The sequence below is a fragment of the Hyla sarda genome, chromosome 1, assembly GCF_029499605.1.
Source record: "Hyla sarda isolate aHylSar1 chromosome 1, aHylSar1.hap1, whole genome shotgun sequence".
Lineage (NCBI taxonomy): Eukaryota > Metazoa > Chordata > Amphibia > Anura > Hylidae > Hyla > Hyla sarda.
This window is the reverse complement of record NC_079189.1, coordinates 501,962,430-501,976,861: the sequence shown is the minus strand read 5'-3', so window position 1 is coordinate 501,976,861 and position 14,432 is coordinate 501,962,430. Positions and strand designations below refer to the sequence as shown.

Genomic DNA, 14,432 nt, shown 5'->3' with positions numbered 1-14,432 from the left:
AAAGACTAAGTGAATTTCTCTCCTTTTTATCTGTTTTCAGGTGTGATTTTTATATTGCCCACACCTATTACTTGCCCCAGGTGAGTTTAAAGGAGCATCACATGCTTGAAACTATGTTATTTTTCCACAATTTTGAAAGGGTGCCAATAATTTTGTCCAGCCGATTTTTGAAGTTTGGTGTGACATTATGTCCAATTAGCTTTTTTTCTTCCTTTTTGGTTTAGTTCCAATTCACACAAAGGGAATAAACATGTGTATAGCAAAACATGTGTTACTGCAATCCTTTTCTGTGAGAAATACTTAATTTTCTCGAAAAATTTTAGGGGTGCCAACATTTACGGCCATGACTGTATTCAGGTAGGACTCTGAAAATACAAAATCATAATCAGTAACAAATCGCCATGTACAAAAACGTAATAAACATAGAAAAAAGGGAGAACAAATTTATAACATGAATTACATTAAGCAACTAATTTTATAATCCCAAATCATTCTACGGGTTACCAAGGTGTCCAATTTATGTATACAAAACACCTCACTTTTCAGTAGGAGCTTCTTAATACTCCCACCTCTGCGTGGGGGTACAATCTCTTAACATTGCCCAGTTACAGTTTCAAGTAAATTAAGTCCCATCTTCCTGAAATGTGCTGGTATAGGGAACAATAGGTTGTCACAACGAATGGTCGATTTGTGCCTATTTATGTTGTCTCCTACACGCTGGGAAGTTTTCCCAACGTATAGGAGACCGCACGGACACTTAACTAAAAAATTGTATTTGATTTTTTGTTGCCTTTGTTGCGCCCAATGTAGCAATATAATTGGGGGAGTTAGGATTGTTCATCCGCATACGGGTCAGAGCTTTGCAATAAAAGTTTTTTTTTACATGTAAAACTAAAAATGTAATTTATTTGATTGTGTCCATGCTGTCTCCCATACATTTGGGAAACTTCCCAGTGTGTAGGAGACTGCATAAATAGGCACAAGTCAACCATTCGTTGTGACAACCTATTGTTCCCTATACCAGCACATTTCAGGAAGATGGGACATAACATTGCCCAGTTACATATTCAAGTAATTGGAGAGATTGTACCCTCACACAGAGGTGGGAGCATTAAGAAGCTCCTATTGAAACGTAAGGCATTTTGGATCCATAAATTGGACACCTTGGAACCCCGTGGAATGAATCGGGATGACATTTTTTTCTCCATTTTTTTCTATGTTTATTATGATTTTGTACATGGTGATTTGTTATTGATTATGATTTTGTATTTTCAGAGACCTGCCTGAATAGATAGGAGCACTGACTCTCCACATTCAAGCTGATTCAAGTATATGTATGAATGTCCAGTTTTCTTTGTGCTTTTGTTTATTTTTTCCATAACTAATAATCTGTTAGAGCCTCTCACTTGTGTATATATACAGGTGTTTGTGTTGATTATTGTGCAGTTGAGAAACGCTATCAGCCATAACGCGTGCTGCGTCTTATTCTCTGTAATATCGCATGCTTAAATAAAATACAGAAGAAGCATTAATCAGACGAGTGCCGGGATTATTTCTATTGTAGTCAAGGCTCCCTCACCTCAGCCGAAGGGAGCTGTCTGTCATACCCACCTTCTGTCGGTCCAGATGCTCCTGCTCCTCCTATTCCGAGTAATTCATTCCGCCAGCAATCTATCAGCGAAGCCATGTCCAAGAGACAACAGTATGTGCCCACTCATCCAACAACACAGAAGCTGAATGTGCTCCTGTCCAAGTTGCTGGTGCTGCAGTCCTTCCATTTTCAAGTGGTGGACTCTGCACCTTTCAGAGAACTGATGGCTTGTGCCGAGCCGAGGTGGAGAGTGCCAAGCCGTCAATTCTTTGGGAAGAAGGCAGTACCAGCCCTGCATAATTTTGTGGAACAGAAAGTGGGCCAGTCCTTGAGCCTGTCAGTGTGTACCAAAGTGCACGGCAGCGCAGACATGTGGAGCTGTAACTATGGCCAGGGGGGAATGTGGTTCCTGCAGCCCCACAACGGCAACTTGGACAGGTCAAGCCGCTTCCGCCTCCACGCTCTCAGGCCGTTGGTCCTGTGAAAGTGTGCGACTCCGCATCCTCATCCTCCACTATGTTGTCAGCCTCCACTGTACGAACAAGTCTCAGTACCCCTCTAGCATACCATGTGTGCAGGGCACGGCGGTGTCACACTGTTCTTCACATGGTTTTCCTTGGCGAACCGTGTCACACAGGGGAGGAACTGCTAAGTCATTCATCAAGAAATCGAATTATGGCTTACTCCACGAAAACTGGCAATGGGAACCATGGTGGCTGACAAAGGGAAGAACATATTGCCTGCACTGCGTCAACAAAGCCTGAGCCATGCGCCATGCATGGCACACATGTTCAATCTGGTTGTCAAGCGGTTGCTGAAGTGTTCTCCCCCATCTGCAAGACATCCTAACAATGGGAAGGAAACTTTGCATGCACTTTAGCCACACGTACACCGCAAAGCACACACTTCTTAAGCTGCAGAGTTAGAACGGCATCCCCCCACCATAGTTTGATTTGCGATGTTTCCACCTGTTGGAATTCCACCCTCCATATGTTGGACCGACTATACGAACAGAGAAAAGCCATCACCGATTTCTTGATGATCCAAGCAGATAGGGGGACCCCCCCTGTGTAACCTCAATGACAACCAGTGGCAACTCATACGTGACACTTGCTGTTTGCTCATTATTAGTCAGTCACCAGGATTACGTGATGAACAACCTCATTCCACTGCTTAATTTCCTACAACACATGTTGGAACGAAGGCTGGTCAGGGAACTCGAGATGTGGTGCCTACATCTCACAGCACCATGAACCCCGAGGGGGCTGAACTGGAAAAGGAGGGGGACAGTGGAGCACAGGCAAGGTTTTGCAAAATGGAGGATTTTTATAGTCATCTGACAGGAGAGGGGGAGCAGGCTGTGGAGCTACAAGGGGATGAGGAAGACGAGACAGAGGACCCAGACACACCATGGCAGTATGCAGTGGAGATGGAGGCAGGTACTCCTTCCGAGTTACTTGCACAAATGCACGATGCATGCTCGCTTGCGTAGTGACCGCCGAATTGTCACCATTCGGCAGTGGGATGACTTCTGGCTCCCCACCTTGTTGGACCCTCGCTACCGACACAAAATGGGGGCCTTTTTTACACCCACTGAGTGGGAGGACAAGCTGACCTACTACAGAGACATCCTACGTAGTCATTTGTCCGATGGCCATGTGTGCCATCATCCATCCTCTCGCAGTTCTGACTCGGGGGGGGGGGGGGTGGCAGGGGCATTACCAGCTCCATCAGCAGCCTGAGTCTACTGTCGCTGATGAGTAGCTTTCTTCACCCGCACAGTGAAGCAACTCATCAGCAGCAAGAAAACTTGGACAGCCAAACTTGATTTGTGGCCACAACTAGCAGAGTTTTCCCTGGAAAAGCTGTCCTGCCTGGTCTGTAGTGTGCCATCAGAGCAGGTGTTTAGTGCGGTGGGGGCCATAGTAACCCCATGGAGAACTCGTCTGTCCACCCAAAATGTGGAGTGACTGACTTTTGTAAAGATGAATCAGGCATGGATCAGCCAGGATTTCTACCCGCCAATGCCTCATGCATCAGACACTTCACACATATGGATAGTGCAAAATATATTTAAGGTGCTGCTCCTCAGTTACAGAAATTCCTCCGCATCAGATCACAAGTAAGTATTGAGGATATGCATTAGCTAAAACGTAACTTTTTTTTAGGATAAAATATCTGGACCCAAATTTTTTTTTATATCTAACAAAAGGAAAGCCAAAAAAACACCATGTGCCAACTACACCACCAAGTATTAATGTGATGCAAAGACCTTTAAAAGGTGGAAGGGAACAATGTGTGGTCCATTGTAACAGGTGGGTGAGAAACTTCCCCTGTAAGGCCCTACTCTCGCACTATTAACCACTTAAGGACTTAGGGCGTAACTGTACGCCCTGAGTCCGCTCCCTTTCTATAATGCGGGGCCACAGCGTGCCCCCGCATCATAGCGGGTCGAGCCCGGCCTCTAACAACTGATCGCGATCCCGCACGCTATTAACCGCGGCGCGGCGTTCAAAGTTGATCACCACGTCTAAAGCGAAAGTAAGCTACTCCCGGCTAGCTCAGTCGGTGGTTCGGGGCCACCGAGGCGTCCCGAACACCTGGAACACACATGGAGGGTCCCTAACTTCCTTCTGCGTGTCCGATCGCCGAATGATTGCTCAGTGCCAGGCAGGAGCAGCCAAGCGTCAGAATCATTGATCAATGTTATCCTAACGGATAACAATGATCAATGTAAAAGATCACTGTGTGCAGTGTTATAGCCCCCTATGGGGGCTATAACATTGCAAAAAAAGTGGGGAAAAAAAGTTAATAAAGATCATTTAACCCCTTCCCTAATAAGTTTTTCCTTTTCCCATTTAAAAAAAAAAAAACTGTAATATAAACATTTGGTATTGCCACGTGCGTAAATGTCCAAATTATAAAAATATATTGTTAATTAAACCACACAGTCACATACGTGCAAAAGAATTCCATAGTCCAAAATAGCGTATTTTTGGTCACTTTTTATATCATAAAAAAAGTCCGATAAATACAAAAATGATGCTGCTAAAAACTTCAGATAACAGCGCAAAAAATTAGCCCTCATACACGTACGCGGAGCAATAAAAAAAGTTACCGGGGTCATATGACAATTTTAAACGTATTCCTTTTCATGCATGTAGTTATGATTTTTTCCAGAAGTACGACATAATCAAACCTATATAAGTAGGGTATCATTTTAACCCCTTCATGACCCAGCCCATTTTCACCTTCATGACCTGGGCATTTTTTGAAAATCTGACCACTGTCACTTTAAACATTAATAACTTTGGAATGCTTTTACTTATCATTCTGATTCCGAGATTATTTTTTCGTGACATATTCTACTTTATGTTATCGGTAAAATTTCACTGATATTTGTATCCTTTCTTGGTAAAAAAATCTCAAAATTTCATGAAAATTTTGAAAATTTAGCATTTTTCTAACTTTGAAAGTCTCTGCTTGAAAGGAAAATGGATATTCCAAATAAATTACATATTGATTCACATATACAATATGTCTACTTTGTGTTTGCATTAAAAAATTGACAAGTTTTTACTTTTGGAAGACACCAGAGGGCTTCAAAGTTCCGCAGCAATTTTCCAATTTTTCTCAAGATTTTCAAAATCGTAATTTTTCAGGGCCCAGTTCAGGTTGGAAGTGGATTTTAAGGATCTTCATATTAGAAATACCCCATAAATGACCCCATTATAAAAACTGCACCCCCCAAAGTATTCAAAATGACATTCAGTAAGTGTTTTAACCCTTTAGGTGTTTCACAGGAATAGCAGCAAAGTGAAGGAGAAAATTCTAAATCTTCATTTTTTACACTCGCATTTTCTTGTAGACCCAATTTTTGAATTTTTACAAGGGGTAAAAGGAGAGAAATCACCCTAAAATTGGTAACCCAATTTTTCTTGAGTAAGGAAATACCTCATATGCGTATGTAAAGTGTTCGGCGGGCGCAGTAGAGGGCTCAGAAGGGAAGGAGCGACAATGGGATTTTGGAGAGTGAGTTTTTCTGAAAGGGTTTTTGGGGGGCATGTCCCATTTAGGAAGCCCCTATGGTGCCAGAACAGTGGACCCCCCCCCACATGTGACCCCATTTTGGAAACTATACCCCTCATGGAATTTAATAAGGGGTGCAGTGAGCATTTACACCCCACTGGCGTTTGACAGATATTTGTAACAGTGGACTGTGCAAATCAAAAATTTTATTTTTCATTTTCACAGACCACTGTTCCAAAAATCTGTCAGACACCAGTGGGGTGTAAATGCTCACTGCACCCCTTATTACATTCCGTGAGGGGTGTAGTTTCCAAAATGGGGTCACATGTGGATATTTATTGTTTTGCGTTTGTCAGAACTGCTGTAACAATCAGCCACCCCTGTGCAAATCACCTCAAATGTACATGGTGCACTCTCCCTTCTGGGCCTTGTTGTGCGCCCCCAGAGCACTTTGCGTCCACATATGGGGTATCTCCGTACTCAGGAGAAATTGCGTTACAAATTTAGAGGGTCTTTTTTCCCTTTTACCTCTTGTGAAAATGAAAAGTATAGGGCAACACCAGCATGTCAGTGTAAAAAATTTATTTTTTTACACTAACATGCTGGTGTAGACCCCAACTTCACCTTTTCATAAGGGGTTAAAGAAGAAAAAGCCCCCCAAAATTTGTAAGTCAATTTCTCCCGAGTACAGCGATACCCCATATGTGTCCCAAAACTGTTGCCCTGAAATACGACAGGGCTCCAAAGTGAGAGAGCGCCATGCGCATATGAGGCCTGAATTAGGGATTTGCATAGGGGTGGACATAGGGGTATTCTACGCCAGTGATTCCCGAACAGGGTGCCTCCAGCTTTTGCAAAACTCCCAGCATGCCTGGACAGTCAATGGCTGTCCGGCAATACTGGGAGTTATTATTTTGCAACAGCTGGAGGCTCCATTTTGGAAACAGTAGCGTACCAGACGTTTTTCATTTTTTGGGGGGAGGGGGGCTGTGTAGGGGTATGTGTATATTTAGTGTTTTTTACTTTTTATTTTAGGTTAGTGTCAGTGTAGTGTAGTGTTTTTAGGGTACAGTCACATGGGCAGAGGTTCACAGCAAGTTTGCCGCTGGAAGTTTGAGCTGCAGCGCAAAATTTGCGCCATCTCAAACTTGCAGCACTCACTGTAAACCTCCGCCCATGTGAGTGTACCCTGTACATTCACATTGGGGGGAGGGGGCAAACATCCAGCTGTTGCAAACTCCGAGCATGCCCTTTGGCTGTCCGTGCATGCTGGGAGTTGTAGTTTTGCAACAGCTGGAGGAACACTGGTTTGGAAACACTAAGTTAAGTAATAAACTTTCAAGTGTTTTGCAACCAAACTTAGTGTTTCCAAACCAGTGTGCCTCCAGCTGTTGCAAAACTACAACTCCCAGCATGCATGGTCTGTCAGTGCATGCTGGGAGTTATAGTTTTGCAACAATTGCAACAGCTGGAGGCACTGAGGTAGGAAACGGACAATGTTTCCCAACTAGTGTGCCTCCAGTTGTTGCAAAACTACAACTCCCAGCATGCCCAGACTGCCAAGGCATGCTGGAAGTTGTAGTTCGGCAACATCTGAAGGATCAGATGTTGCCGAACTACAACTCCCAGCATGCCTGGACAGACTGAGCATGCTGAGATTTGTAGTTTTGCAACATCTGGAAGAGCACAGATTGGAGACCATTATACAGTGGTCTCCAAACTGTGGACCTCCAGATGTTGCAAAACTACAACTCCCAGCATGCCCAGAAAGCCAAAGGCTGTCTGGGCATGCTGGGAGTTGCAGTTTTGAAACTCTCAGAGGCAGCAGTGAGATCGCTTTACGGCGATCTCACTGCTGCCAATGAAGATGCCGCACTGCTGCCGGAAACTCACCTCCGGGACGCAGCGCAGCCGGGACCGCACGGAGGACGCCGGGACCGCATGGAGGACGCCGGGACCGCTCGGGACACCGCTCCGACGGGTAAGTGACGCCGGGGGACGGATCAGGGACACTTAGCAGAGCGGTGTGTGTCCCGATCCCCGTGATCGGGACTCACACACCGCGCTGCTAAGTATTCTGATAGCGAAACGCTGCTATCAGCTAGTCAGATTTGACCAGCTGATAGCAGCGATCGCTGGGGGGGGGTGGGGGACGAAACCCCCCGTGGTCGCACGGTAAGATGGCTGGCTATCAGTGATAGCCACCATCTTTCCGGGCGCTGCGGGATGCCGCGAGTAGCGGCAGTAATGTCCATGACGTACCTGTATGTCATGGGTCGGGAACACCTTGCCACCCATGACGTACAGGTATGTCATAGGTCGGGAAGGTGTTAATCGTATGGACCTACACAAAAGTAATAATGTGTCATTTTTACCAAAAAATATACTGCATAGAAACGGAAGCCCTCAAAAGTTACAAAATGGCGTTTTTTCTTAAATTTTGTCTCACAATGACTTTTTTTTCCCATTTCACTGTAGATTTTTGGGTAATATGACTGATGCCATTACAAAGTAGAATTGGTGGTGCAAAAAATAAGCCAACACATGGATTTTTAGGTGAAAAATTTTAAGAGTTATGATTTTTTAATTCCTTAAGTTACTTCCCTTCTTGGCAAGTGTTACTCGCCCTAAAAAGGGTGGCCCCGCACAGGAACCTCTCCCTATTTCCAACTAAAATCCCTGGGGAATGGCAGTGTTTTTAGGTGGAAATAGGGAGAGGTTCCTGTGCTGGGGCCGCCCTTTTTAGGACAAGTAACACTTGCCAAGAAGGGAATTAATAGGGTGAGAGAGTATGGCCTTACAGAGGAATTTTTACCCTTACCAGTTACAGTGGACCATACGTTGTTCCCTTCCACCTTTTAGAGGTCTTTGCATCACATCAATACTTGGTGGTGCAGGTGGGAAATGGTGTTTTTAACACATTTTTCCTTTTGTTAAATAAAAAAAAAAGATTGGGTCCATATATTTTATCCTAAGAATAATATTAAAAGTTACATTTTACGTAATGCATATCCTCAATATTTACTTGTGCACACCAACACTTTGACAAAAGAGAAAGTTTTCTTCTGCCTACCTGCCTCAGCTACTATTCTGATCCTGCCACATATTTCATGCCAAGTTCTCCTTCTTTCACCCACCTTCTTCGCCGGGTACTGTTATTGCCACCCACCACCCCACTGTGTCACCAGGTCACTTTCAGGACTCCTGATCCTGCTGATGCCACCTTCAGGCTTTGTCATTCTGCCACCATATGTTCTCAGGCTGATGCCACCTTCAGGCTGTGTCATTCTAACACCATATGTTCTCTTAATGCTTTTGCCACCTCCTCGCTATGTCATTCAACCACTATATGATCTCCTCATGCTTCTGCCATCTCCAGGCGGTGTCATTCAGCCACTATATGGTCTCCTCATGCTGCCGCCACCTTCATGCTGTGTCATTCAGCCACTATATGGTCTCCTCAAAAATTAGCAAAATTGCGGAGGAAAAGAGGAGGAAAAAATAAAATGTTAAAATAAAATTTGCTGAGTCCATAAGGGGTTAAAGATGTTTACGTTTTATAATTGATGAAGAGTGACTTTAAATAAATTTAAATAAATATTTTCAATACATAAAAGCCAGATAAGAAGTACTGAATGGAAGGTAACTCTTGTCACTATATTCTCATGGCATGAAGGACATTTCCAAAACAATCTGCATGTCATACTGAATAAATAGTATTATTTCACTTACACTCCACACTTCCTATGCGTGTTACGACAAGGCAAAGTGTTCTACACCCCTATTGAGGCTCTCTGTAGCCCAGAAATAGCCGTTTTTTTATAGCGATTCGCCACAAATAAATTCGGACCGAACCAAGTTGGCCGAATCGAGTTTTCCCAAAATTCGTTCATCTCTAGTAATAAAATAAAAAATGTGCAACAAAGGACTCAATAATAAATTCTAACAAAAGAGGAAACATTGTTATGGGCGAGAGCCACCTCATGTCCCAGAATGGTCCCTTACTTAGCTTGTGTTAATAACTAATAAATAATCTTCATACATTGTTATAAGTTACTCCTTTATGGTGAATGTAAAGCACAGTAGCATGTCCTTCTAACTCAGGGGTCTCAAACTCAAATTATCTGGCGGCCACTAGAGGTAGCGGCTGGGTGAGGCTGGGCCGCATGCCCCCCTCACATATAATGCCCCCATCATGCGCCCCTCACATATAATGCCCCCATCATTCGCCCCTCACATATAATGCCCCATCATACGCCCCTCACATGTAATGCCCCCTTTATGCGCCCCTCACATATAATGCCCCCTTCATGCGCCCCTCACATATAATGCCCCCTTCATGCGCCCCTCACATATAATGCCTCCTTCATGCGCCCCTCACATATAATGCCCCCTTCATGCGCCCCTCACATATAATGACCCCATCATGTGCCCCTCAACATCCACCAGCAACCCCCTTCCCCATTCCCTCTACCCCCCTGTGGTAATAGTGTGAGCTGACGAATTATGGGGGTGCTACCTCTGGGGAGAGAGCATTAGGTAGGCAGCAGTTTCCCCACATTAGGAAGGTTGCATGTTCCCCACATTAGGAAGGTTGCATGTTCCCCACATTAGGAAGCTAGCAGATTCCCCACATTAGGAAGGTAGCAGTTTCCCCACATTAGGAAGGTAGCAGTTTCCCCACATTAGGAAGGAAGCAGTTTCCCCACATTAGGAAAGTAGCAGTTTCCCCACATTAGGAAGGAAGCAGTTTCCTCACATTAGGTAGCATTGTGTCCCCCCCACAGACACACACAGACACACAAACATGCACATTTACCTGTCCTGCGCTGCGCTTCTCCTCTCCGGCGGCGGCCTGGCGAGTGACGTCACTGACGTCCTGCTGAGCGGGTCTGCGGAGGGACGTCACATGCACGACGTCCCTCATCACACTCGGGCCAGCTGGCCAATTGGAGACGGGGGGGTAGGAGGGCAGGGTAAGTGAAGGTAATGGGCTCTATTGGATGGGGCAGTTGTTTTTTATCGCAAACGCAGATGATGCGCCCCCATCAAGTCTTGTGCGAATTCTTCCGGCATTAAATGCTGCTTGCCCGAAGTAGAACTAAATGCCTGAAGAAGTAATCTGCCCGGCTCCCGGAACTGCATGTCCCGGGCGTCGGGCAATGCAAATTGCACATCCCTGGTGCGGGCCGCAAAATTTTTTCCGTGGGCCGGGAGTTTGAGACCCCTGTTCTAGCTGATCCTATATCAATACTTCACTTTCTTAAACTGAACGCTTGCTGGCTTTTTTTTTTTCTTTTAACTAACGTATATACTCGAGTTTAAGCAGAGTTTTTCAGCACGATTTTTTTGGGGGTAAAATTAGGGGCCTCAGCTTATATTCGGGTCGCCTTATACTCGAGTGTATACGGTATTACATTTTGTTTGCATTTGCTTTATAATATATGTTTGAAACCTATTGATACTTTATATGTACAGGAATTACATGTTATCTCATATTCTTGCCATTAACTTTCCTTGCAGGATATCGAATGTCTGCTCCACAGAAGTGCCCAGAGGAAGTTTTTAAAATCATGCAACGGTGTTGGGAATATAAGCCAGAAGATCGCCCAAAGTTCATTGAGATGCAGAAAGAGCTTTCTTTAATCAAAAAAAAAATCACATAGTACCAAACACACTGATGGACACTTACCTTGTAGCATATTAGTTCTGTTTGGCGTATTTGTTAAACACATTGCATTTACCAAATACTGCCGTCATCTTGTCTCGTGAATCTGCATGTGCCTTTTTACTGACCAGCATCATGATACCACCCAAAATCTAACACATTGTCCTCTGAATGTGCCATTAATGTAATAGCATGGTGCACAGATTCTATACAGAAATGTCAAAATATATTGTTTGTGCCTTTAGAAAGTCGGTCCTGGAGTTTTTTTTTTATCATTTTCCTGTTGACACCTTATAGGAAATAATGGACTTTTCACTCTAGACAGTGGCACATAATTGATTGAACACATCCATTATTGAACATTCTTAAACTTTGAGATTTCTACTTCCTATCCATAGATAGTGTAGTTAGTTATCCTGAGCCAAATATAACCTTAAAAATCCTAATTATGTTGTGCACTTTTTTTTGTAGATGCAATACTTTTGGTTAACCAAAATCCTTTGAAAAGGATAAATAATTCAATAATAACATCCCTTTCTGTTAAGTTTTATTGCCTTAAGTTTTTTTTTATTTTTATCATTTTTGTATAGATGGTTATTAGTTGTAGCTGTTTATTCCATGTTTTTCAAAAGTGACAATGGGAAGTACAGATGTCGATGCTCCTAAAAGGGTTACCATCTTTCAGCTCCTCTATGGTAAAATCCCAGTAGCTTATATATATTTACTGGCTATATTTTTATTCCAGGTTGAAATCAATGTTGTTTTTTTATATGAACCAATGATCATTAGTTTCATTCAAACAGATTTTGTATTCCTTAGATCCAGAGCACTGCCAGAGATCAACCAAGTCTCTTAAATAAGTTCACAAGCTTACGATGTTAGACCTCAGAAAGAAGCTTACTAGACATTGGACCTTCTACTGTTTTTAATCTGTTGAGCAATAATGTTTGTTTGCAATTAAAGGCCACAATAATAATTTATTTGTACCCGTTTTGTTTCTACTTGAATAGCTATAATGTCCTATGACCATGACCGTTGAGTACTACAGCTGTTTAAAAAGAAAATTCCACTTTTGGACAACATTTCATGGTGTCAGTCTTTACAGAACATTTGATAACTCTGTACATAGTGTCCTTTACAGCACAGAGCAAGACGTTTTTATCTGCTATATTCATATCCAAAGTTAAAATAAAGATCCTGCTGGTTTCTTGGAATCTCAATGTGGTTCATCTGCACTTTACAGATGTTATACCTGTAATTGACTGATGCTGAGCTGTTCACTTTCATCTATGACACAAAATGCACTGTTATATTGTAACTAAAATCCGGCAGAAATTTACAAAGTATTTGAAGCAAAATTTTCGCAGTATTTGAAGCATATTTTTGTAGGTACTCTTCATACCATTGCGGCTATCATTCTTAGGGAGGTCGTGACTGGTATGATGGTTCCATCTTAAGGTAGATCTTGACAAATCCCATTGACTTATGGAATATGGCTTTCTTGATGGCAAGAGTAACTCTCTTTCTGTTGCTAAACACCAGAACCCTGATGTGAACACAGTCTAACCTGTGTACTATTAAAATATGTTGTGCAAAAGTGCAAAAGCTATAATGTCCTATGACCATGACCGTTGAGTACTACAGCTGTTTAAAAAGAAAATTCCACTTTTGGACAACATTTCATGGTGTCAGTCTTTACAGAACATTTGATAACTCTGTACATAGTGTCCTTTACAGCACAGAGCAAGACGTTTTTATCTGCTATATTCATATCCAAAGTTAAAATAAAGATCCTGCTGGTTTCTTGGAATCTCAATGTGGTTCATCTGCACTTTACAGATGTTATACCTGTAATTGACTGATGCTGAGCTGTTCACTTTCATCTATGACACAAAATGCACTGTTATATTGTAACTAAAATCCGGCAGAAATTTACAAAGTATTTGAAGCAAAATTTTCGCAGTATTTGAAGCATATTTTTGTAGGTACTCTTCATACCATTGCGGCTATCATTCTTAGGGAGGTCGTGACTGGTATGATGGTTCCATCTTAAGGTAGATCTTGACAAATCCCATTGACTTATGGAATATGGCTTTCTTGATGGCAAGAGTAACTCTCTTTCTGTTGCTAAACACCAGAACCCTGATGTGAACACAGTCTAACCTGTGTACTATTAAAATATGTTGTGCAAAAGTGGAGCTTTCCATATCTGTTTTAAAATTCAATTGCAGCTAATTTTAAAATAATAATAATTAAAAAAAAGTTATCTATCTTCGGGTCCTGTCATGTTACATATGCTTTACATTATTCCAGAACTGTATTAAATATTAATGATTGGCACAAACTATTGAGAAAACTATTCTCAGCCTTTATTTATTAAATAGGATTATGTATAAAAAGAAAATGGTGAACAGCATCATGTACAAGTCTGGAACCAGGGACAGAATCGGGAGATGAGGTTGACAACTTTTGGCAGTTCAAGTCATTTTTATAACATTTTTCATATAAACAATCATAGCCATTAGGAGTGTCATTACTTCATGCACTCCTAAGTAATAGGATATCATACAAATGTATGTAAACAAAGACATAAACATAATAAAGGGATATAAAGATAACAATCGGGATATGGGATCAGTATATGGTTTTCAAGGAGGTCCGTTTGTTAAAATATAAATGGGAGGAATAATAATGTCTATAAGAATGTATGGTTATTAGTTTACGATTTCATTTCACTGTGGTCGTCTTAGCTAGAGATGAGCGAACTTACAGTTAATTTGATTTGTCACAAACTTCTCGGCTCGGCAGTTGATGACTTATCCTGCATAAATTAGTTCAGCTTTCAGTTGCTCACGTGGGCTGGAAAAGGTGGATACAGTCCTAGGAGACTCTTTCCTAGGACTGTATCCACCTTTTCCAGCCCACCGGAGCACCTGAAAGCTGAACTAATTTATGCAGGATAAGTTATCAACTGCCGAGCCGAGAAGTTCGTGACGAATCGAATTTACTGTAAGTTCGCTCATCTCTAGTCTCAGCCAAAGAGTTTGCTTTTTAGAGAGGCTGCATAAAAAATGATTTCCTGTGAAGGACAAATCGTATATGCAACCCCTCAAATTGTTAATGCCATTTGGCACATTCATTGAT

The 14,432-nt window shown here is 42.5% G+C and overlaps 1 protein-coding gene across 6 annotated transcripts in view; it reads left to right on the top strand.

Annotated features, from left to right (window-relative positions):
- The window catches only part of FER (FER tyrosine kinase), a 312,225-nt gene extending 298,144 nt beyond the window's left edge, over positions 1–14,081 (top strand). For all 6 annotated transcript variants that reach the window (XM_056537490.1, XM_056537495.1, XM_056537491.1 and 3 more), the window contains one exon: positions 11,144–14,081. In XM_056537490.1, the coding sequence (XP_056393465.1) occupies positions 11,144–11,286 (143 nt within the window). In that variant the 3' untranslated portion in view covers positions 11,287–14,081. The remainder of the gene's footprint in view (positions 1–11,143) is intronic.
- The last annotated feature ends 351 nt before the right edge of the window (positions 14,082–14,432 follow it).